This window comes from Pelodiscus sinensis, chromosome 25, assembly GCF_052426305.1.
Source record: "Pelodiscus sinensis isolate ZL-2025 chromosome 25, ASM5242630v1, whole genome shotgun sequence".
NCBI classification, from domain to species: Eukaryota; Metazoa; Chordata; order Testudines; family Trionychidae; genus Pelodiscus; species Pelodiscus sinensis.
This window is the reverse complement of record NC_143076.1, coordinates 12,891,249-12,916,907: the sequence shown is the minus strand read 5'-3', so window position 1 is coordinate 12,916,907 and position 25,659 is coordinate 12,891,249. Positions and strand designations below refer to the sequence as shown.

At 49.8% G+C, this 25,659-nt stretch overlaps 1 protein-coding gene across 4 annotated transcripts in view; it reads right to left on the bottom strand.

Annotated features, from left to right (window-relative positions):
- Positions 1-25,659, bottom strand: part of KIRREL3 (kirre like nephrin family adhesion molecule 3) — a 782,703-nt gene that overhangs the window by 28,292 nt on the left and 728,752 nt on the right. For 3 of the 4 annotated variants that reach the window (XM_075909300.2, XM_075909298.2, XM_075909301.2), the window contains 2 exons: positions 24,880-24,915; positions 17,009-17,116 (listed from right to left, as the gene is read on the bottom strand). In XM_075909300.2, coding sequence (XP_075765415.1) covers positions 17,009-17,116; positions 24,880-24,915 — 144 coding nt within the window. The remainder of the gene's footprint in view (positions 1-17,008; positions 17,117-24,879; positions 24,916-25,659) is intronic. The other variant, XM_075909299.2, reaches the window with a different exon arrangement.

Here is a 25,659-nt window from a genome sequence, read left to right as displayed (position 1 = left end):
AAGAAATTGACTGTCTCAGTGAGATGTTCTTTGTTTGCTATTCGTAACTGGGGAACAGAAAAATATTTGGCAACCATTAATTGGGCTCTGACAAGTACTTAGAGTACTATGTAGAGGTTGATTAGTATCCCACTGAAATGCAGCTCTGAGGTAGAGCATAGTAGCCATTTAACAACTCACAGCAACACTGCACAGCTTTTTGACACAGCCAGTGATGAATTATAGTGTGGACAGTTGAATGTAACCCTTTAGATCAAGTGGTGAAGGCCTGTAGGAGTTTCTAATCTACTAGTTGATAGGCACTTCTGCATTCCTCCTTTTAAATGTACAAGAGCCGTGGCTGGGGCTCTTGTACATTTCAAAGGAGGAACGCGGAACTCAAGGTGCAGCCGGGGCCAGTGGGAAGTCCTGCTGACTCCGGGTTGCATGCGGGCGTGCCTGCTTTGAAATGTACAAGAGTCCCCAGCGGGGGATCCTGTGCATTTCAAGGCCCAGCGCCCTCATGGAGCCCCAGCTGATCCTGAGCTTTGCGCAGCATTTCCCCAGAACCAGGGTCAGCTGGGGATTCCCCAGCTGATCCCAGGTTCCACAGAAATGCCAGGCAGAGCCCAGGGTCATCAGGGGAGTTCCCAGCTGACCCCGGGCTCCATGGCGGTGGGCGTTTCAAAGGGGCAACCACTGCACAGCTGATCCACAGCTCAGGTGTGCGGCACTGCCGCTTTGAAGTACACCTTCGCCCCCACCCCTTTGCTGCCTCTATCTGCAAGGGGAGGGGGAATCGACTAGTCAACTGACTATCCAATAAGCATTTGCTTATCGGATAGTCAACTAGTTGACTAGTCTTTACCCTCCTTATTGACAATACCGGAGGCCCTCAATAGCTCATAGGATTGGCCTTTGCACAGAAAGGCCAGTGGGAACACTGGAGATAATTAGGAGTTTTAGTGCTTGGTGAGTCTGTTTGGCCATTTTTTTTAGGTGAAAAATGCAGATTTGGGCCAAATGAAACAATTTGTGAATTAATGAGTAATTTGACCAGCTGTTTGGGTTTTTTTTTTAAGCACAAGGCTTTCACCTCCCCAACTGAAATGCTTCCTTTTGACATTTTAAAATGGAAGTTTTCAGTTTTTCAGTATGAAATGGACTTTTCGTTTGAATTTTACTTCACCTTGATTGAATTCCCCCCGCCCTGGAAAAACACGTCCCAGATACAAAGATATAATGTAATTGGGGTGTGCACCAATAGCGATTAGATGTGAAACAAATTCAGCCAGTGATTTTTTTTTGGTATTTTTTTTGGTTCGGCCACTGACCTAAAGCAATCGGTTATTTGCACTGCTCTAATGATAAGCCACAGTGTTTTCCATCCCTGGATCTCAAAGCACTTTAACCAGGTAGCTAACTTGACCCTTGATGTAGATGGGGAAACAAAGGCACAAAGTCATGAAGTGATTTTTGTCCATGGTCATACAACAGGACAATCTCAGAGCTAGAACTAGAAACCTGGTCTCCTGGCCCAGTGCCTGAGCCACTGGGCTATGCTGTGTCCAAACAAGACAAAACTGGATTTTACCATGTTTTTGTGACAATGTTCAGCTCAGCCCACTGTGCAGTGTGACTGATATTTTTCCTTACTCTAACAGGCTTGGAGCTTACTTTAGTGGACTTATCCAGCTGAGGAGCATGCTTTAGATCTGCACTGGAAAGACATAGCTAAGTTGGCCTAATACACAGTGCAGGCGGCACTAGAATTCTTCCGTCAGCTTAGCTCTTGCTTCTTGGAGAGGTAAATTACCCACAGTGAGGGGACAGCCATGCCCATCGCCGTAGCTAGGTTTACACTGAAGTGTCACAATGGCTCTGCTGCAGCAGTTTAAATGCAGACATGGCCCAAGAGAAGTGAAACATATTCAAGTTGTCCAGGTCTGAGGCAATTCACCCTAGAACACTGTCATATTTCAGGGTGCAGTTCCAACAGTAAGGGTTTGTGTTATCACTCAGCCGTGCATCTGTGGGTGTCTCACAGTTCTTTACTGCTGTCGTTCCCAGCCTGGGCTGCTCACAGTCAGTTACAAGCAGTTAGGTCCCACTCCAAGGCTGTCTACACTGCAAAGTTTTTGAGCAAAAATAGCTGTCCACACCTCAAATGCGCTTTTGTGCAAGTAAATGAACAATAAAATGGCAGAAGAGAGGGCTTTTTCTGGAGTAGGCAAACCTCCTTTTACGAGGCATAACCCCTTTTTGCGCTACAGCTAGTGCACAAAAAGGCAAGTGTGAACGCTCCAGAGGGGTTTCTTCCACAGGAAAAAGCACAGGTGCTCTGATGGCCATCAGAGCTTTCTTGCGCAAGAACGTCCATGCAGTGTGGATGCGCTTTTGCTATGTGCTTTGAGGTGTGGACTTGCTCTTGCGCAAGAAGTTTTTGTGCAAAAACTCTTGCACAAAAGGCTTCTTGCGCAAGAAGCCTGCAGTGTAGCTGTAGCCCAAGCGTCTGTATGCTAGACTGCTGTAGTTCAGCAGGTCTGACCCCAACAGCTTGGCTACAAACAGCAAGGTGACCCCCCCCAACACACTTCTGGTTTGAATTCCACCCTCACCCCCTCAAAAAAACCATGTGCCCTGAAGAGTCCAGCCCTCACCCGGACCACACCTAGAAATTATAAGATTCATTGTTCCTGCAAAGAGACCTGAGCAAGTTACAGCAAATTAGTTAGGCAAATACACCCTTCCCCATAAACACAGCACTGACTTGGTTTAGAGTAAAAAACCAAACCAAATTGACTGAAAATGTCAAGGTGAGTTCAAGCTTAAGAAACGCCAATTGAAACAGTTACAATTAAAACAAAACAAAATAGGCTTTCTAGTGGCTAAGACTTGACTTAAGCTAAAGCTTTGTTCAAGGTAGATTTCTTGCCAAGGCTGGCTTTGTCCCTGCTAGGATCTCTCACGGAAGCATGAGGGACTGCTTTCCCTTGTCTTTCTAAATGAACGATATTTGCCGGAGCAGCACTCTCGCCTATATTCAGTTTCCAGACACTTCAGCCTCCCAGCGTGGCTGGAAGACTCATCTTGCTCAGCATGCAAGAGCTCTGCTCCCTTGTGCGTGTCTTGAGATGGATGCCAAACATGGTGTCTGGTGTTGCTTATATCTTCCAAGGTTCAGTGAGCTTGTTTCGAAAGGCAGGAGAACTACAGGTTATTTTCCCCATTCTGTGGGCTTCCCATTCCCCTGTATGTAAATCAGGCTACTGGTGTGAGTTCACCATGTCTGTTTTACAGAGGAGACAGGTAATAGCTGTGACATTCCCCTCTCCCTCCCCAGTTTGGGAGAGATTGTTTCTCCCTTTGTTTGGACAAAGATGCTAAAGCCTAATATCAACAAGTAGATAAATCCTTTTATAGCATCAGTACATACGGTTTATGACTATATTAACCACTAGTGTGTCACAAGCTTTCATAAAATACCTCATGCTATACACTTTTATAAGCAATTGATTCAATTGCTTATCCCTTGGGTGTTATAACCCTGATAAACTTTTTCTTCCCTGCCAGAAACTGTCTCCTCTGTTTTTTAGTTTTGTTTACCCACTATATTGCGTCGCAGAAGTCAAAATAGTTTAGTTCAGCTTTTGGCGCTGTCTACACAGCATGAAGTCGAAGGAAGTGTACTCATTCCCTTACGCCTTTTGAAATGAGGGTTACAGGAGTCAGAGGGCCTGTCTACACAGTAAGGCTAAAGCCAAAATAAGCTTCACAATGTGAGCTACTTCAATTGCGTAGCTTAAGTTGAAATAGCTTATTTCGGCTTTTGGTGCTATCTACACAGCAGGAAGTATGAGTTACAGCACTTCCCAGGAGTCAGAGTAAGAAGTGCTCCAACTCGACATTATTTCAACATTATGTCAAAATAACTGCTTGCTCTGTAGAGCCGGACTATGTTATTTTGGAATAATGTCAGTTATTCTGAAATAATGCTGCAGTGTAGATGGAGTAGGAGAAAGAAGTCCTCCAGCTTGCCATTATTTTGAAATAAAGGCTTCTGTAGACACACTCTTTGTTATTTCAGAATAACACTGCTGTGTAGACATACTCTTCCTCTTCGTAAAATGAGGGTTACAGGAGTAGGAGTAAGAAGTCCTCCAGTTCGACCTTATTTCGAAATAAAGGCATGTAGTGTAGACACAAACCATGTTATTTTGGAATTACGCCAGTTATTTTGAAATAACACTGCTGTGTAGATGTACCCTAAGAGTATCTTTGGAAGCTCAGGGAGCCCAGAGGACTGGAGAAAGGTGCTATATTTGCCTATCTTCAGAAAGGAGAGGGAAAGGCCAGGAGAGTTAGGCTACGTCCAGACAGCGGCGCTATTTCGGGATGCTGAAAGTGTCCCAAAATAGCAATTCTGCATCTTTAAAAGTGCCCGTTATTTTGAAATATATTTCAAAATAACGGGTGCACTATTCCGGCATCCCTGTAACCCTCGTTCCACGAGAGCTAAGGGACATGTCGAAATAGCACTTTATTTCGAAATTTGGCACTGTGTAGATAGCTTATTCCAAAATTTGGCGCTATTTTGAAATTACCTTGAAATAAGCTACACAATTTCTGTAGCACAGATTGCGTAGTTTAGTTTGAGGTAAGGGTGCAGTGTCGATGCACCCTGACAGACCAGTGAGCCTAATCTAAATACCTGGAAAGATATGGAATAAATTATTAAACTGTCAGTTTGTTCAAACCTGGAGGACAATACAGCTATTTCTACACTGTGGAACTATTTTGGGATACGGAAAGTATCACAAAATAGCTATTCCATGTCTTTTGAGTGAATTCATTATTACGAAGTATAACGGGCTTGCTATTCCGATGACCCTGTAAACCTCATTCCATGAGGGTTGAGGGACGTTTTGGAATAGCGCTTTATTTTGAAATTTGGGTGCTGTGTAGACAACGCCAAATTTCAAAATAAGCTATTTAGAAATAAGCTACGCAATTTGCATAGCACAAATTGCAGAGCTTATTTCGAGGTAAGGGTGCAGTGTAGACGCACTACTATGCACTTGTTAAGACCACATCATGCCAAGTTAATTTCCTTCTGTCACAGGATACTCAGTTGAGTGATGGGAGGAAGACGTGGATGTGAGTGTTCTGGATTTAGTAAGGCTACAGACACTGTCCCCAAATTAGGGAAATCACGTCTAGATGAAACTACCGTAAAACTCCAATAGTCTGGCATCCAATTGTACGGCACTCCCGATAGTCCGGCATCAAAATGGCAAGAGCCTAGTGAGTGAGTTTTGGGAAAAAAACCAGTCACAAGGCAGCAGTGGCAGTAGCTGAACTGCGTGAAAAGGGTTAAAAAGGGTTAAAAAAACTAAAACATTACAGTATACTGTATACAATAAAAAGAGTTAAAACACTTTATATACAGTATATATATAACCAGTTTATAGTACCTCCTGATAGTTCGGCATATCCAATAATCCGGCACCACCTAGGTCCCAAAGTTTCTGGATTATCGGAAGTCTACTGTACTATAAACTGGGTGCACAACTCACACCAGAGTTATCATATTCAAACAGGAGTTACCAATCGTTTGCTGTCAAACTGGGAGGACCTCAAGTGGGTGTGTCTTGGGTCTGGTACTAGCCAACATTTTCATTAACAACGTGGACGATGGCGAGGAGAATAAGCTTAAAATCCGTGGGTGACAAAGTTGGGAGGGGCTGCAAGCACTCTGAAGGTCAGGATTAGAATTCCGAGTGATTTTGATCAATTGAATAATCAGTCTGGGATCAGCGAGATGACAGTCAATAAAGGAGAGTTCAAAGTACTTTACCTGGGAAGGAAAAATCGAACACACAACTACAAAAGCAGGAGTAAGTGGCTAAGGGCTTGGGGGCTACTGTGGAGCACAAATTGAGTCCAAGTCAGCAGTGAGATGCTGTGTTGAAAACGGCAAAGAGCATTCTCCTGTGCATTAACAAGACTGTCATAGGGAAGACACAGGAGGCAATTATCCTGCTACTCAGCCCTGACGAGGCCTCAGCTGGGGGACTGTGTCCAGTTTTGTGCACCACACTAAGGAAGATGGACAGTAAACCCTAATATAAAGTGCATTTATACAGCACATTTTTGACATCATACAATTTTCCTTTAGTGAAATTTTTGAGTTGTGCCTCTGGGGGAGATATTTTGGCATTAGGGAGGGTGCTCAGGTCAGGGGACTGGGGTGCAGGGTGCCAGGAGATGCATCCAAGCAGCTAAGCCCACTGCCCTGTCCCTGTTGTTGGAGCTCAGGGAAGGACAAGAGCAGCACACGGAGCTGCCTAGCCACACCGCCGTCAGGAACTGCAACCATGGGGAGCTGTCTGAGATGAGCACCCCCCTCCCCGGATCCAGCACCCCAACTTCCTGCTCTGAGCACCTTCCGACCTCCAAACTCCATTCCCGAGCCTACCCCTCTGTGCCCCGAACATGTACAGCTTTGCCATATCTGGGAACATAACTCTTTTCCCCCATGTATTCTTCAATTCATATAATGTATTTTTATGTAATACAAGCTTTTCTAGGAATGTATCTACCACATTATATAAGAGTTTATTTTACACAATTTAGAGTGAGTCTAGAGGAGTGCAACAAAAATGATAAAAGGTTTAGAAAACTGACTTATTAGGAATGTCTGAAAGAACAGAGCATGTTTAGAAAAGAGGACTGAGGCAGGAACTAGGAACAGTCTTAAAATATGTTCAGGAGTTACAAAGAGGATGGGGATCAATTGTTCTCCATGTTCATGTAAGGTAGGTTAAGCAAGCAGTAACCGGCTTGATTTGCAGCCAGGGAAATTAAGGTTAGCTATTAGCGTTCTAATGGTAAGAGCAGTTAAGCCCTGGAACAATCTACCTAGGGAGGTTAGGTTGTGGAATCCCTATCGCTGGTGATTTTTAAGATCAGTTCAGACAAATACCAGTCAGGGATGGGCTAGGTCCTGTCTCAGCAGAGGAGGGTCTCACAGCCACTTCCAGCCTGACATTCCCAGGCCGAATCCTGGAGAAATGAATTTTCTGAAATTGGGCAGGCTCCATCCCTGCACAGGACAGTCCCTCCCTATTTTTTCACTGTTGATTAATTTCCACAATGACAAAATGTGCTAGATTGACAGGAGTGGGTTCCGAAATCTTCAGACCACACAACAAATGTATCTTCTGCCTGCCCTGGATGGGTCTTCGCTAGCAAGAGAGCATTTACATCTCCGTGGCTCGTCCCCCCTTTTGCGACTGCTAAAAGGCTGCTTCTCATGGGGACTTACTTGTCCATCGTCACTCAAGAGCTCTCAGAATGTTTTGGCCCCTACTAGACTGGATTTGAACCAATTGCTAAAAGGCTCCTTAGTCCAGTACCTCCTCCTTCAAGTCACTCCATCATTCTAATTATACATCGCCTTTTAACCCTCTCCTGACAACACAGTCCTCTAAATCCAACCCTCGCCCTCTGCCCCCCAACCCCGCTTACGCTGTACTCAGGTAAGTCCTTATAGGCACAGCATGGAGCGTTCCAAGCCCTGGGAATGATTTTTTTCTATTTTTTCTCCAGTTGTGGTTTCCTGTAGCTTCCTTTTTGCTGTCCCCGAGTAAGAATAATGTTCCTCATGCTGAAGCCACAGCATTCAATCACAAGGAAAAGCCAATTACTACCTCGTAGAGCCCTTTCTCGAGGGATTACCCTTAAATAACTTGTGGCCTGCTCTTGTCATCAAAGACACAACACTGGATATGTATTAAACGAGTTTCAAAGAATCGCCCCCGGGTAGCTCTCTGTCTCCTGGACCTGTAATTTGTTTGTGATGCGATTTGCTGCTTCAGTGTAAGGCAGGAACTGGACTTGCCTGCCCCAATCCCTGCTCCTCAGGCACGAATGGTCATGAGCTGCGTCAGGCTTTTCGTGCTCTCTGGAGAAGAAATGTCGTCTGATGAGCAGATTTCAAGAGCATCTCAGCTCTGCCTCCGGGAAGCTCTGACGTCAATACTGGGTCACCCAGCCCTTTTCATGGGGATCAGCGCAGGGTCGGTCTCTGCAGCACACTCTGTTATTGTTTTAAATGATTCCTCCAAGAATCTTTCCCTTCGTCTCCTGGTCTACGCTATAAAGTGAGGATAGTGCAGTTTGTCCACAGAGCTACCACTCTTGGGGAGGTTGGGGATCCGCCAACAAGAAATCCCCTCCCATCACTGTAGTGGAGGGGTGGGAAATCTTTTTTGCATCAGGGGCCACTGACTCACAGAAAAATCAGTCAGGGGCCACACACAAGTGAGAAGCAAAAAACCAAACAAAAAACCACACCTCTCACGGATGTGACCCCCGACTGAGAAGCAGAAAGACACTCCTCACATTCTCCTCGCACACCTGAACCCAGCATAGTAGATTTTGTGTGCCCTGCGGTGGGGTATCGGGGGGGGGGGGGGGCTGGCATGCCAGCATGGGAGAGGCCCTGAGCCTTAGGGAGACTGGATCCAGGCATCCGGCCCCCGGACCCGAGGTTCCCCTCCCCTGCTGTAGTGCATGTCTACAGGGCATCTCTCAGACTCACCTCCGGAAGCTTTTGTTATGCGCCTTGCAGGTTGCCTGAGGAGATGGTATTCGCTACTCAGCTTCCTTACCTCAGTAATCTCCCTGGAGAAATTACTAATTAACCCAGGAAGCTAAATAGGCCATATCCACTTCTCAGCTGCCCCAGAACCTACATGGGACACAATAAATCAAAAATGTCACCCCCAGGCCCTGCAAAGGAAGGTCCAGTGTCCGTAGCAGTGCCAGGGGAGGCTAAGCCTCACCTGGTTTATCCCAACCACCCATGCCCTGTATCACTGCAAGCATAGACAAGCTCTCACTGTTAGGCTACATCTATACAACATGCTTCTTGTGCAAGAAGCCTTTTGCGCAAGCATTTTTGCACAAAAACATCTCACGCAAGAGCATGTCCACACCTCAAAGCACATCGCCAAAGCGATGTGCTTTTGCGCAAGAGAGCGTCCACACTACATGGACGCTCTTGCTCAAGAAAGCTCTGATGTGCTTTTTCCCATAGGGGTTTCTTGTGCAAGAAACCCCTCTGGAGCGTCCACACTTGCCTTTTTGTGCAATAGCTGTAGCGCTAAAAGCAGTTATGCCTCAGAAAAGGAGGTTTACCTATGGCAGAAAAGGCCCTCTGTTCTGCCGTGTAACTGCCCATTTAATTGCACAAGAGTTCATTTGAGGTGTGGACGCTCCGCAGATTTTTGCACAAAAACCTTGCAGTGTAGACGTGAGAATTACTGATGCTATTCAGCTGAAATATGTGTGTCTAGCCCATGTTATTTTTGCAAATTTCATCCCGTTGTCTATAGTTTTAACCCCTTGGATCACCCTCTACAAAGATGCCTTTCTCCCTCCTCCCTTCTTGCTGTGTACCTTTTTCAAAGGCTATACAGTTATAGACTCAGAGATACAGCCCTCCAGATGCACATGCCCTCAACTGGGCATCTGCAAAGTACATTCAAGAGTTGGTGAAATCACTACTGCTCCCTTAGGGCATGTCTACAGAACAGTGTTATTTTGGAATCACCCTCCCTAGTGTGCGTCTACACTACAAGCCTTTATTTCGAAATAATGCCGAGCTGAAGGACTTCTTACTCCGGCTCATGATAACTCTCATTTTATGAGGCGCAGGAGTGTTCTTCCTCCGACTTCCTGCTGGGTAGACAGTGCCAAAAGCCAAATTAAGCTATTTCGATGTAAGCTACGCAACCGATGGAGCTAAAGTTGCGTAGCTTATTCCGACTTTTGCTCTACTGCGTAGACGCGCCCTTACAGAACAGTTTTGCTCTGTAAAAATGACATGTTAAGAAGAGGAAGATCCCATGTCTAGCGTCCCTCACTGACTCCATTTAACTGTGCCCAGTTTACAAAATTAATTGTTGCCAGCCCTAGAAGTTATCCCTGGGATCTGAGAGTCAAGCTGGGCTCACTTCTGCCCTCACTGACCCCTGTGAAGGCCTAGAGCCTTCAGGTTTTGCCTGCTGGGTCATCTGTGAGACCCCCACTGCCTTCAGGTATAAATGATTGGAACTTAGTACCCAATTCTGTTGATGATGCACAAAACCAAATGGGCTCCTAAGCTATGTCTATACTGGCATGATCTTGTGCCAGAAGTATGCAAATGAGGCTAAGCGTGGAATACCTCCTAGCCTCATTTGCATATCTAATGAGCCGCCATTTTTGCAGAAGAGGCTCTTGCGCCAGAAGGAGCTGTCTACACTGCCCCTTCTTGCACAAGAAAACCCCTCTAGTGCAATGCCGTTACGCTTATTATTTTCAGGAATAACATCATTGCACAAGAGGGTTTTTCTTGCACAGGAAGGGAAAGTGGAGACAGCTCCTTTTGCGGCAAGAGCCTCTTCCGCAAAAATGGCGACTCATTAGATATGCAAATGAGGCTCGGCGATATTCCACGCTTAGCCTCATTTTCATACTTCTGGCGCAAGATCGCGCCAGTGTAGACATAGCCCTAGGCTGTGTCTAGACTGGCCAGTTTTTCAGGAAAATAAGCCGCTTTTCCAGAAAAACTTGCCAGCTGTCTACACTGGCCGCTTGAATTTCCACAAAAGCACTGACTTCCTACCGTAAGAAATCAGTGCTTCTTGCAGAAATACTATGCTGCTCCCGTTCAGGCAAAAGTCCTTTTGCGCAAAACTTTTGTGCAAAAGGGCCAGTGTAGACAGCTCAGATTTGTTTTCTGCAAAAAAGCCCCGATCGTGAAAATGGTGATCGAGGCTTTTTTGCGGAAAAGCGCGTCTAGATTGGCACGGACGCTTTTCTGCAAAAAGTGCTTTTGCGGAAAAGCGTTCGTGCCCATCTAGATGCTCTTTTCTGCAAATGCTTTTAACGGACAACTTTTCCGTTAAAAGCATTTCCGGAAAATCATGCCAGTGTAGACATAGCCCTAGGGTATATCTAGATTACATGCCTCCGCCGACAGGCATAAGGGATCGGTCGGCAAAGGCTTCCCCTGTCGACCGATCCACGTCTTGACTGCCATGCTGTGCCGACGATCAGCTGAGCCGGCACAGCGCGGAGGCCATTTTTATTTTAATGAAGCCGGGGATACTTAAATCCCGGCTTCATTGACTATGTTGGGTGGCCTATTTTACGTGCTTCTGTCGGCAGAGGCCTGTAGTCTAGACATACCCTGAGTGACCTCTCCTAGCGCTGAGTTTGTTTTGCTAGGCTAATGGAAGTTCATCACAGTGCACTGTACCTTTGTCACCACCAGCCACGATCAGGGACAGGTTAGCCAGTGCCCTGCACTCAGGAGCCTCTATTGTGACACCCAGGGCCAGATTTTCTAAAGATGTCAGACCTCAATGTGCACCCAGGTTTTTAACAAAATCTGCCCATTTAGTATGAGAGCTAAAATCTTTTGAAAATCTGGCCCCGTACACTCAGCCAATGCTGGCTCTAACCTTCCCCTCCTGGTGCTGTTTTTGTCAATGAGGAGCGCCAACCTAGCCAACCGTCTCTGCTACCCAAGCATAGCCAGGACGCACAAGGGTTGCTTGCAGACTTTTCTCTGGCATTCTGAGCCGCACATTTCTTTAGCACAACTGCCTCCCACACACATTGTTTATCAAGAGCCAACCCAACTGAGTGGCTGCACAGCCCCATCCCTGCACAGCATCTGCTGCCCACGCAGGCCTTAACCCCACAAAGCTGTTTAAACAAACTGGCGAGCTCCCTTCGTTCTGAGCCGGGAACAGAACTATCGGAGCAGGTTCCCAGACGGAAGGCAGGCTGCGTGACAGATGGCTGTGCAGGAACAAGTGCCTCGCACTGAGCTGGGGCGTTTGATCTGTTTTCCTCATTTATTTATTGATTCTGGACCATGATCTGAACATCTTTTAGCTTTGTCCCATTAAAACGGAAGCTATCAAAAGGGAATCTCGCTTTCTGGCTAAGGTCAATTACTTGTCTGTTGCGGCCTCCACCAGGGGACTCTTTCCTAGCTTTGTAGGGGAGCAGGCTCTGTGATCTAACAGAGCTGTTCCATCACTACTTGCTGGCATGCACCAATCCTAAAACCGACAAGAGTCCCACTTAAGAGTATGGGAGGCCCAGAGTTGGGTGCTTGGAGTTGAGCCAAGTATCTGTTGACACATGGCCCACAGTCATTGTATTATCTGAATTCCTCTGACATCATTGGCTGTATCCCCAACACCTCCCATGAGCTGGAGAAGTTTTGCCACCTACATTTTACAGATAGGGAAACTGAGGCATGGTGCGGCGATGTGACCTGCCCCAAGTCAGCCAGAGAGTGGCATAGCCAAGAGCAGAATCCAGCGCTCCCGAGTGCCGTGCTTTAATCACAACTGCCCACTTGTCTTGGTTTCATGTGGGCAACGCTTTTGATGGCAGGAATCAGAGCCTACGCACCAACCCTATAACAACCGGCCTCAGCACTTGCTCTGTCAAGTGAGAGAAAATTAACATGGCTCCCCAGAGAGATGCAGGAGTCTGAGCTCCTGGGAGGCCTCTCGACTTTGAGAATAAATATGAGGGACAGCGAGAGACGCCATCTTCATCTTAAGACGAGGAGGGAAACCAGCCCTTCATATTCAGTGGAAGGTCTGAGAGAGAGCTAATTGGGGAGCAACAGCATCTTAAACAAAGACGGTGGCTTCCTGGGTGAGACGTGTTTTCACTTCTGTGCACCTGTAACCATCTCTGCCTTTATGTCTTGTACTTGGCTTCACTTAACCCATGTCCTGTTGTGAATAAACTTTGATCTAAACCCACCCAGGGATGTGTATAAAATGGAGGAACTGAGAAGTCCAGACAAGCTTCTGGGTATGGTCTCTTAAAGGTGCAAGCCAACTTTATTATTTCTTGGAGTGATCCCAGAGGAGGGCAAGTGATGACGATTCTGGGGAGATGCGGGACTAGTGGTGTATGAGGGTGATCCCGCCACGTGTGCCCAAAGCAGGCGTATGGGGCTGTTTTAAGGTAGGCAGGCTGCTGAGGTCAGAAGCACTGATCCAGGGCTAATTTTTGTCATGCCTCTCCTGGGGCCAAGATCTGAAGCCCACGGAAGGTTTGTATGCTCAGAACCAGTCCATTTACTGAGGTGCCAACTTGAGGCACTCAAGTTTAAATCGTTCAAGCGCAGCAGCAATGCAGCCCCCCTGCCCTGGTTTTCTCTACCCCTCTGGGTGTGGCAGTCAGAGCAAGTTGCCCTGTACAGCCCAGCTGTGCCGTCCATGACAACAACTTTGGGGGGTGCCCCACGGCTATTGAGAATAGGTCTGAGACCCATAACTTGTTTTACTCGATCCACCAAACTGTTGCCCCCTGGTGGAGGCTTTCAGACATTCCCCTCTGGGAGCCTTTCTACCCTGGGATCGGAAGGTGTGAGCACAGCAGGGGTAGATGTACTTAGCCTCCTATAGCGGCACTGATCCCCTGGCACCGTAGGCAGCAGCTGCTCAAGTAAACACCCTGGGTTCTGTGGGGTGGGGGCTATTACTCAAGCTAGCTAGATCAAAGTGAGCCTACAGCAGCTGTGATCCCAGTTCCTGAATGTACTAGGAGGGTGGGGAAGCACGGGAATGGGTTCCCTAGGGAGGGGGTGGAATCTCCATCCCTAGAGGTGTTTAAGTCTCGGCTTGACAAAGCCCTGGCTGGGTTGATTTAGTTGGGATTGGTTCTGCTTTGGGCAGGGGGCTGGACCTGATGACTCCTGAGGTCTCTTCCAGCCCTAGAGTTCTATGATTCTATGAACAGCCTTGCAGGCTGCATTAGCAATAGTGAGCTGGAAAAGCGGGGCTCCTGGGCCGAGACAGGTACATCACGTACTTACCTGGCTACCAGATCACCATGCTATGTGAGCCCTCTTTAATGTTCTTATCTTCTGTGCTATTATCCCTAGGCTGTGTCTAGACTGGCAAGTTTTTCCACAAAAGCAGCTGCTTTTGTGGAAAAACTTGCCAGCTGTCTACGCTGGCCGCTTGAATTTCCACAAGGACACTGACTTCCTACTGTCTGAAATCAGTGCTTCTTGCGGAAATACTATGCTGCTCCTGTTCAGGCAAAAGTCCCTTTTGCGCAAAGCTTTTGCACAAAAGGGCCAGTGTAGACAGCTCAGATTTGTTTTGCGCAAAAAAGCCCCGATCACGAAAATGGCCATCGGGGCTTTTTTGCACAAAAGCGCGTCTAGATTGGCATGGACGCTTTTCCGCAAAAAGTGCTTTTGCGGAAAAGCGTCTGTGCCAATCCAGATGCTCTTTTCCACAAATGCTTTTAACGGAAAACTTTTCCGTTAAAAGCATTTGCGGAAAATCATGCCAGTCTAGACGTAGCCCTAGTGTACAGCCAGGGTGTAGAGGCACAAAGAAACGAAGGTCCAGATCTCCAGAGGGGCTACTGAAAGCCATAGGCGGAAGGTGCCTTCACACCTTTGCGGCTGTGGGCCAAAGTGAAGCTGTTCCCTTGCTGAAGGTTATAAGGAATCTCTGTGAGCCAAGCTGACCTACCAAAGCCCAGAAAGCCCGACAGCAGGCGACTCCGGCATGCTATCCAGGGAGAGCAGGCAATGCCAGGCCAGCTGCTATTCTAACTGTTGTAGCCTCTGAATAAGTGGTGCTTTCAAACTCTGGCTTTGCTTCCTGCTCCAAGCCTTGGCACCCCCTTGTATGTCTGATCTATCATCATCGCATTCATGTTAGAGTGCATGGCCCGGAAAGAACCGTCACCAGCCGGTGACAGCAATAAGCAGCATATAATGAGCCACATGCCTCTGAAAGAAACTGTGTGTGTGTGTCTATGGAAAAGCGATGGGCCAAGCATGGCTGATTATGTCTGACAATTGACGTGCTAACAACGATTTGGCCCATTTTCTTTCAGGCTGTTTGAAACATATCGCGTTGCCGAATGATACGCGTGACACCGATCTGGCTTGTCTCTGGTCAGCCGGCCCACCAGAAAGCCTTACCAAAATGCAGGATGACTGACCGCCCAAGATGTCATTTGCTAATATCTGCAAGAGCGGCTGATGGGGCTTCGGAGAGTTCACACTCAGACACCATTATGGCTCTTAACGCTGCACATGTTTCTGCTCGATGTTACCAAATCCAGGAGGAGCTGGAGCGCTTTGATTCCTTCGCAAACAATCAAAAAGGAAAACCAACTGTGCTTCACTGGCATCTAAACAAAGAGCTTATGAACAGCTTTGGCTGGGCTGTTTCTGTTGCAGAGCCCCTACATTTGGAAGCACTGTCAAGGATTGCTTGTTCTCTAACGGTGTCTTAGATGCTCAAAACAATCAAGCTCCTTTCCCGGATGATCCTTTTTCATTTCCCCAGCAATCGCGCTTTAATTTCGCTGTGCTTTTTTAATGAGGCAACAAGATCCCGAGCTGTTTACCCCTTCATTCCTTTACCTGTCTTTCATGTTGTTTTAATTTATATTCCCACTGCAGACAAGCATAAAACACCCTAGGCCCTTCATACACGCTAGAGACCGGAATTTCTTATTATGAGCTTGCATACTTTCTACAGAGTTTGGAACACACATTGAACCTGCTCCTCGTTCAGAGGCTGAAATGACCAATTTTTTATCCTGCCCATGTGACATAACCATGGGTGTCCGGTAGCCTAGGTGGGGGAGGGGTTTGCCTTCTCAAGGCACCAGGCATGGCCCCGCCCACACTCCGCCTCCAGAACGCCTGCTTTAGGTGTTCTGGGGGCGGAGTGTTGCTATCCCCAGTGCCTGCCCTCCTGGTGCTCTGGGGCTGAGGCTTCACAGGGTGCCCTCCTCCTTTTCCCAGTACCCTGGTACGGGGGAGACTGGGGCAAGTGTGCACCTGCCGCATGCTCCCCTCCTTGTGGCTGGGGGGGGGGGTGCACGCGTGGTGCACTGCCCCAGCTCCCTATGGGGACAGGGAGGGGGCGGGGCCTTAGCAAAATGGGAAGAGCTGGGGGCGGGGCTGCTGGTGAGCTGGGGGCAGGGCTGCTGGTGAGCTGGGGGCTTGCTTCCCCCAGTCCTATATTCAACAACCGCCCATGGATATAACTTTACCACACGGGCTAGGATAGGGCGGTGGGTGCCGGGGCTCTCGGATTCCATTCCGAGCTCCGCCACTGATTCTCTGAGCGATACCTCAGTTTCCCTGTCACTACAGCCGAGGGGTTGTGTCACTTAACACACAATTGCCAGAGTGACTTCATGATTAAAATCAACACAAGGGAGATCAGAAGTTGGCCCATTCGGTTTTTAAAGTGGGTTCAAACCGTGTCCTGGAAGGTGCCGTGGTCTTCAACATGCTGTAGCCACGTGGCAGGCCGGTTGCCTTGGCGCCAGGCTGCTAAGTTCAATGTGGAATTCCTTGGTGAACTTTCCTGTTTGCCACCTACACAGCATCGCCTCTCGCTCTGCCTGTGCGTTCATCCCTCGTGCTGGGAAGACCGGTACAGCCCCAGGGGTATTGCAGGCTGCGTTCCCTGCAGCATAGACTGGCCTCAGGCCCCCAAACTGCACCAGGCCAGCAGCTGGCCGAGCCTTTGCTGGATGAAGCCACTATCGGTGTTACTCTATGACCGGACTGGCCAGCCATTAGGTTGCTGATGCATTGTGGGTAAGGCCACCACCTCTGCATGACACCTCCTCAAGAGAAGGGTTAGCACAGCTTGTCAGCGCAGACGGCTGGCCATGGGACAGGCTGCTTGTTGCTGCTACCGTCTCAGCCTGGAGCTGAGGGGCCTGAAGGGTTTGTTACCACGGACAGCTTATTTGGCTTGGCTGGTCTCTGATGTCCCCATCGGCCTACAGACACACCTGGCTTGGCCATGGAGCTGCACTCCCCTTTTGTCCTGCTACTAGCCCCCGGGCTCTCCTTGTGCGGCGTGTGCACAGGGGACCGTGGTTTCCCAGACTCGGTCCCGCCCCCGTGGCTGTGTGTGAAATGACAGGAAGGGCAGGCACTTACTTCTCTGCGAGCGTGCGCAGCAGAACGCTACGATGGTGGCCATGAGCACCAGGAACGCCACGCCGGCCCCCACGGCGACGCCTATGATCACTGCCATCGGCACTGACTCTGAAAGAGGAACAGGGAAGCAAATGAAGTGGAGAAGTGACCCGGCACCACCTTCCCCTGCCCTGCTGCCTAACCCTCCTGGCTGCCAGGACCCCCCTCCTGGGGCGCGTCGGCTCCATGCCCTGGCTTCCTAGCCCTCCTGCCCATCCCCCCTCAATAACCAGGCTGCTCTTTAACAGGGTGGGTGACGCATGGTGCACACAAATGAGCTTGATTGTAACTTGACTGTCCGCAGGAGGACACAGGATGTCAGAGGAGACATGTGTGCAAGGGGTTAGATATCAAATGTTCCTCTAAAATGTACAGGTCAAAGACATGGAGGCAGGAAAAACTCAAGCCTCAAGGAAGAGCACGTAGTAATTAAAGCAAGCTCCTGGGAGTCCTAGCCCCAGCTCTGCCACTGACTCCTCGTGCACCCTCGCACAAGACCACTCCGTGACTCAGTTTCCCTGTCTACAGACGGAGTGCCAATACTTATTCACCTCTAAAAAGTGTCACGTGGCTTTAATGAATGAACTGTCTCTAAAGAGCGTAAGCTGAAAAATGCTGGAGAAGGGCAGAGTATTCATATGCTGAAGAAAGGGAATTGGAACTGGAAATGGCCACGAAAAAGGTCCCAGGGCCAGGCGGGGTGAAATGCAGGAGAGAACTGGAAACGTAACACTGGGCCATGCAAAGGTAACAGCTCAGCTGTCAGGCGGTGCCTGGAGACGGTGGCGGGAAAGTCCCCAAGAATGAGCTAACCCGCACCCATCATTCACAGCCGCCACCAATTTTACATTCCTGCCTTCCCCCCTGCTTCTCAAGCCTGGCACCTGGAGGCATGTGCTAGAGCTCCCATCAAAGTGCATGGACACCGTGCAGAGGGAGGGGAAGGGAGAGACCCTGAGAGGGCCTGGAGTAGCCGGGCTGCAAGTCAGCCTTGAGCTGCATTGGGAGGCCAAGACTGGAAGAGTGGGGCATGGCTGCCCACGCTGAAGGTGCCTCGGCTGGACTCCGGACTGGGACAGCAGAGAGGCTGTTCCGTGGGCCACTCATGCCCAGGATGAATTTGTTCTTTAGCTCCCCGCTGGGATGTGCAGCCTGCAGATCTGATTTTTGGAAGTAGCACCCGCCCACAGTTTGCAACTGAAAAAAAAATCATGTGGGGAGTGGGGGGGAGAAGTTCCTACATTGGCCCCGACACTCTTATGATGCCATCAAATCACCTCCTAGATCATCACCCACGCACGTCCACTGAGCAACCTGTGTCAATATCGCAATTCTGGCACATCATTATTTCTAGTCGACTCCAGGCCTGAGCCACACCCGACTAAAGGCAGAGGAAGGACGGGGTGAAGTCTTGTCTAAGGAGGGGGGAGATCACACAGTGATGGGGACTTGTGTCATACCGCACCGTATGCTCCTGCCTAAATGAACGCCACTGGGGCTCCCTGTCCTGTTCTGGAGACCTCACCATCAGGGATCACGCTGCCTTCTCAGCGAAAGATGCCGTGTGTGCTGCTAACTGAACTGGGCTAGTCCCGCGTTGGACACTGGCTGCTTGCTCTTGTCAGGCAGCCTGGCAGAAGGCAGCAGAGGGCACGAGGACCAGGAAGGTAGCTTGGGAATTAGTGCAGGAACGAACGAACAGGCCGGTAGCAGACGTGTGGCCCTTTCTTTCTGCTCCTTTGAGAAAGGGCCCAACAAAACGATGGTCCCTGCTCTCCCTTCCCTGCGCCCCTCAAACCAAGGCGCGAGCTGGATCCAGGGCTGGCAAATGGCCCCCAGAGCCAACCAGCACCTGCCAAGGCTGATAGTTTGAGACAGGCATTCAGACCCGCAGATGGAGTCCTTAGGGTCTCAGTGATTGCAGGCAGCCCTGGGCACCACGTCTTGGTGACAGAGGGCAAAGCGGAGCCATGTGCACAGGGAGCTGCGAATGCCGGAGGCCTGGCTCCCAGGAGCCCCTGCCTCTGGGGTAGCTGAGCTGCTGTTGCCCCCCATTGGACAGACTGATGCTCTGAGAAACTAAGGAACTTGCCCAAGGAGTCTGTGGCCAACCAGGGTCTTGAAGCCAGGTCTTTTCGTCCCTGCTCAATCCTTGGGCCATCCTTCCTCCCCATTGGCTGGCCCAGGCGGAACTTGGGAGCCAGCTGACTTTAAGACTGACTCTTCCGACTCCGTGCAGCTGCTCCCAGCATGTGCCCCAGCTGTCCGTACAGCACAGGGACGGTTACATGTGTTAACTGCCCAGGAGATGAGTCAGCCATGGGGCAGCGAGCTAGGGGCTCGTCTGCCTTGCGCATCACCCGCTGAATGCTCAGCCCCACTCCAGCTGTGGGGCCGGTTTGCCTTGCGTCTGGCGTGAGGCGCAGGTAGAGAAACAAGGCCCTTCGACAGGGCAGATTTGAGCTGGAATCACGGCGAGAGAATGAATATATGAAATGCCACCGCGCCACTGGGGACGCTTCCTTCTCGCGGCTTCTCTGGTGCGTGGCCTTCTGGGGGCTTTCCCCAGACGCCTCTGCCTGCCAGTGTCACAGCAACGTGGTGATTGTCACCCACTGGACATTTTTGAGCGGTGCCTGTGTGAATCAGCCGCTGCGTTGGGGCTGAGGGCTTGTGACACTGTGGGCGGTGGCTGGGTTTGGAGAACGTGGCCTGGATTCACAAAACACCTTCTCTCATCTAAAACTAGCCCTGTCCTTGCCCCCAGAGGCAAGCCCAGCTGTAGCTAAGGGGAGGCCATGCTCTGTGTGAGGACTGGTCAAACCTGCCCAAGCTTAGCTTGGTGACACAAGAAACTTGCATGAGCTAAAGAGTAATGGGTTAAGGTGACCCATAATAGGCCTTAACCCATGGTTAAGGTGACCCTGTCTGAGAAGCTACACCAACCCTCAGGATTGTCCAAGTGGCTCGATACCCCAGAGCAGTGTTTCTCAACCAGTGGTACGAATCCCCTTAGGGGTACTCGAGAGAAGTCTGGGGGGAACGTCAACACAGCTGACATTTGGAGAAAACTGAATTTTTGTTCTAAGTTTTACAGCGCTTTATTATTTTTGTACTTTTTACACCCAAAAATTTCATCACCCGCCCGGCTACGATGAAGTTGTTTCAACAAATGGGTTGCCATGGTAAAAAAAAAATTGTGTCTGAAAAGTGTAGGTATCGGTGGTACTTATATTTTTTTTAAAAAGGGGTACTTTAGAAAAAAAGGTTGAGAAACACTGTCCCACAGCATGACCCCGGTGGCTGGACTTCAGCATTTGAGCGGGCTCAGAGTTGGGCAAAACGATCTTTGCCTAGAGCATCTTGAATTTCTGGCGCCGGCACCGAGCGGAACCTAATCCTCACAAACCTCCCTTTGCAGGCAGCGGGGGGATTAGTCAGTGAAAAAATAAGTTACTTGCTACATGCAAATTGGTTCCGCTCTTGCGGGTCTGCCTTCTAAATGAACAATTCTCCGGGCAGCCTAGAGAAAAAATGCCCCCACCATTTAACTCTTCTGCGCAAATGGAGATTGTTAACATGGCTGGACTCAGATCCAGAGATTAGAGCACCGGAACTGACCACTGCGATCACCTAGTCTCCCTCTTCAGAACAGAGGCCAGAGGACTTCTCTGAAGTAATCCCAGTTTGAACTAGAGCTGATCTTTTAGGAAAACGTCCTGGTTTGATGTAAAGACGGCAGGCATGGGATCGAACAACAGACCATTCTGGAAAGCCAAGGGAGATGCCTTAGGGTGAGAGCGAGGGGTTTGCCCCCGACTGACCCGGGTCAAAGGTCACATTCAAAAGGTCAGAGGCCAAGCCAAGACCTTATTGCAAATTTAGCAGGGAAATTTACTCGCAGTTACTACTCATCTAGAAGGGGATCATGTGCAAGCCTTCCACTGTTCAGAACCCTTGGACACCTTTGCATGTTCACTCCCCTCCCCGCAGAAATAAAGAGGGCAGAAGGGGATGTCCAGGCAGGATTGCCCTGCCTCCTTCGTGCCTTTTGTTTACTGGCTGCCATATACATTTGTGGCAGTTTTCAGACTGTATGGAGTTGGCTTGTTCCCTCCAATTTCCAGGCTAGGTGGGCCTTGGTAGGGCCATGGTGGTGCATAATACTAGAAGCCACCCAGGGCAGCCAAGGGATTAGGGGAGACACATGTACTACTCACCATGGACACTGGTTTCCCTAGATTGCCCATGCGAGTCTTTGGGTACTAAGGTAGTATGGCAGCAAGTGTTATGGAAAGGCCAATGAGAAAGAAACCCGCAGGCACTGATCCCCTCTACATCTTTAAGGTCAACTGGCAATCGGCTACATGACAGGTCCTTGGCCCATTCAATGTTTTAAAGCTTACACTGGCTACCAAAGGCGTATTCCTGTTTTCTCTTTCCTTCAGTAGAGCGGGGCCAGCAATTTACTGTGCGGATTTAGCCTGTTTCTTCCGCAACAGATTGAATCTTTATTTTTTCAGGCATTGTCTGAAATGAGTCAGTGCATGGTTTATGACAAGGCATTTCCGCCCCGGCTTGCTCGCAAGGTGTCTGCTGAGTGTTGCTTCGTGAATATGTAATTTGCTATTCATGCTGCGAGACTGGTCACTTCATTCACATGGCACGGCTTCTGCTCCCTGCCTGGCTGGCTGCCAAACTTGCAAAGAGCTTCCCCGATGGCTGTGTGAACGTTCCCAGCAAGATGCCTCCTGCAGGTGCATATTCACACGCGCGCCCGGGACGCTTCTGGCAAATATTTGTGCCTATAAAACCTCTCTCCAAGCTCATGCAAGGACTACAAAGGGGTTGCAGGAACCATTCCTGGGTGCATTTGTACAATCACTGTGTGAATGGATGTTTGCAGCCCTTCTCAGCCTGCTCTTTATCACAGAACTGTGTCCGAGGTGAAAAGACATTAAGATCACAGGACAGCTTCACCTGGACATCCCCCCTTTCTGCCTCTACTTCTGCAGGGCGGAGAGTGAAACATACAAAGGTGTCCAAGGGTTCTGAACAGATGGAGGATTGGGCTTGATCCCCCCCTAGACTTGTAGTGTTACAGGCAAGGACTAGCAACTTTACTAAATGTTTCCAGCTGGGATCAATGCTTGATGGAGAACTTGCTGAATGCAACCATCCCCTTGCATGCACCATGGACACAGGTTGCCCCAGGGCCTTTCAGCACCAATGCACAGTTCCCTACTGTTTGAGCAAAAGCAGTAAAACTCCTTGGCTACATCTAGACTGGCATGATTTTCCGGAAATGCTTTTAATGGAAAAGTTTTCCGTTAAAAGCATTTTAGGAACAGAGCGTCTAGATTGGCACGGACGCTTTTCCACAAAAGCACTTTTCGTAGAAAAGTGTCCATGGCCAATCTAGACGCGCTTTTCCGCAAAAAAGCCCCGATGGCCATTTTCGCGATCGGGGCTTTTTTGCGGAAAACAAATCTGAGCTGTCTACACTGGCCCTTTTGCGCAAAAGTTTTGCGCAAAAATACTTTTGCCCGAACGGGAGCAGCATAGTATTTCCGCAAGAAGCACTGATTTCAGACAGTAGGAAGTCAGTGCTTTTGCGGAAATTCAAGCGGCCAGTGTAGACAGCTGGCAAGTTTTTCCGGAAAAGCGGCTGATTTTCCGGAAAAACTGGCCAGTCTAGACACAGCCCTTTTGTCGGTAGCAGTAGTAGCTTGTCATCGTCTCGTGGACCAGCCACAAGAGAGGGACATGACACTCTTTGCCAGGCGAGAACACTCTCAAGTATTATATCCCAGCATGCACCAGAATTTGGTGTACAACTTCCCTGCCAGGGACACTCAGTGGGTCCCACTCTGGAGAACATTATACCCAGCCTTACACCCACTGACAGCAGAACCCTGCCATGACTTAGTTAGGTCAGTTCTACTCCCTGACTCCTAGCCTTCTAGGCTGTACTGTCAAGCATCCTGGAAGACCAATGACCTTCTTAACCCTCATTTCCCTGTGGCACGGCTAACATGCCCACTGCCGGACCATGTCAATGTCAGCAGATCTTAACACTTGGCTGGACACTGCTCCTTCTAAATCAAGGGTTGCAGACTGCTCCCAATACAGCCACTGGTGGCACCTTCTCCCCTCCCTCCTAAGCAGAATGGGGGATGGTTACTTTTACCTGCTGAGGCCAGCTTAACGGGCACAAAGCCCTGCTCTAGGTCCCCAAGTCCTGCTCCCTGGTTTCCAGTGAGGCCTTGAATATGGCTGCTGAAGTCTCCCCCGCCTCTTTTGCCACTTCCCTAGCACGCTGCTCCCTGCTAGTGGCCAATGCACAGATAACCCATTGCCCGGCTGTCTACAGCTCATCAGACCGGCCGTGCATGCAGCCTGCACGTTGCTGTCCCCACCCAGGACTCTGACCGGTAGTTCTGGTGCAGCAGTGTTACTGACTGAGGCTGCACCTTGAGCAAACGCTTAGGAGTTATTACAGACACGTCTCTCTCAAGCCAGTCTTTGCATATTGCACCAAATGGCCTTTGAATGGATTCTGCTCATGCGGCAGACATGTCTCACCATGTTCTGCGGCATCCACCTTGTCCATCTGTGCACCTTCACTGCAAAGGCCCGCACCTTTGCTTAGATGGATCGAGCTTGTGGTTGAGCAATGCACGGGAAAGCCGACGGATTAGGACCATGAGGTTGAAGGATGAGCCAGGGACATCCAGGGAGAATTAGAAGAGAGGTTTGGTCAGGTCCTGCTTTGAGCAACCTGAATGGGGCATCTTAGCTCATGCAGATGATGAAAACTCATGGTGAAGAGCAGACACCACACAGCTGCAATTACTTGTTCCTCCTAGAGAAACAAGGCATGTGGGCGAGCGGAGAGACGGGAGCCGGGGACACTGTCCTTGCTGGCATCAAGGGAGCAAGGGGTGAGATCCAGAGGCAAGCGAAGGGCTCTTGATGAAGGGGTTTGGTGTTAGATGAGCGAGGCGGCCAGCAGCGGATGGAGCGGCACACAGGGAATGGGAGATGCTGGCTCCTAGCAGAGACAGCACCAAGGGCTGGCTCTCCTGGGAGGGAAGATACTGTCACTGACAATGGAAAGGCCCAATGAGATGATCAGGGGCCCGGGATGGCAATGGGTGGCCCAGCAGTGACTGTGGAGAGAGCTGACAAAGAGCCCAGTGCTGCGATTTGCTGACTCGGCGAGAGCGGTGCTGGCTCATCGGCTCCAGCCCGGCAGGGAGCCGAATGCAGGTTTCATGGAGCGTGCTATGGCCCAGGGAGTGGGGCGACAGTGTGCGCCTGCACTCTCTGCCCTGCTCAGCTCTCCTGCTGTCCCACCTACTGCTCATAATGCCCAACTCCCTCCCACTAAGGTGGGGAAAGGTAGCGGCTGGAAATCCTTTGCCCTTCTCAAAATTCACGGGTCTCCTCTGTGTGTTTCCCCATAATAATACTTAGCAGTTACATGGAGCATTACTTTTGTAAATCCCACCGCACCTCACAGGGTATGGCTAAACTAGCCACCCTAGTGTAGCCATACCCAAAGGGTCTAAGCATTAACACATGGGGAAACTGAGGTACCACAAGGTCACAGGCAGAGCTGGAACTAAAACCCAGGGCTCCTGACTCCTAGGCTGTGCCTTGCCCACTGGGGCATGCTGCTGCTAAAAGATGTGGCAAGCGCCCTTCCTGCCCTCTGACTGTCTGGCTGGCTCAGGCCAGCTAATGCTAGAAGGAGGCTGCTGAATGCTCAGGCGTGAGAACACAGCTGGGGCGAGTCACATATTCACCTTCAGCTCATGATTCCATACCTGCTTCCATACCAGCTCCTGACTTCATTTCCGTACCTGTTTGAAAATAAAGCAAGTGTCTACAGCCTGGCCACGCCCAGGGGGGCCCGCCAGTATCCCTGAGCAGCCAGGCTCTGGGCTGCCTTAGGACGCACTGGAGCATGGAAGTTGCCTTCAGATAGGTGCCCTCTGCTACCCTAGCCTGAGGGTCCACGGCCTGGGAGCCACCAGGTGGCACTGTGTGGTAGATGGGCTATGACTCTGGTATAGTGTAGAGAGACCTCATGGATTTGGCACCGTTGTCCAGCCGGGACAACCACTAGAATGCACCTCTGCTTTCCTACAGGTTCAGCCACAGAGAATCAACCCCCGGGGCTGGGCTCTAATGCCACTGCCATGTCACCTGCTAGGACCCTTCTCCATCCCCAGCAGAGTCACCCGTGCCCTGGCAGGACCCAACTAAAGCATCCTGCATGGTTGCCCACAGCCATGGCAGTCCGGCTCCACTCCATGCATTGTCACGCGACCCTCACCCGTCACCCCGCAGAGCTGCCACTGGGAACCAGTTCCTTGATTCTGCCCACGGGGACTCCACCTCATTGCCATGCAGAGGCTCTCACAGGCAGATGGCCAGAAAAAAACGTGGCCTGTTTGCATTGGAGGAAGCACATGGCCAATTCTGAGGGGTTCACCTAGCTCTGATTTAATCCGGATGACAGCCCTGCCCATACAAATCAGAGCGGAATGAGCAAGCCACCTGCCTGCCTGGGCATTGAATAACAGACTAGAACTGCAGTCCCT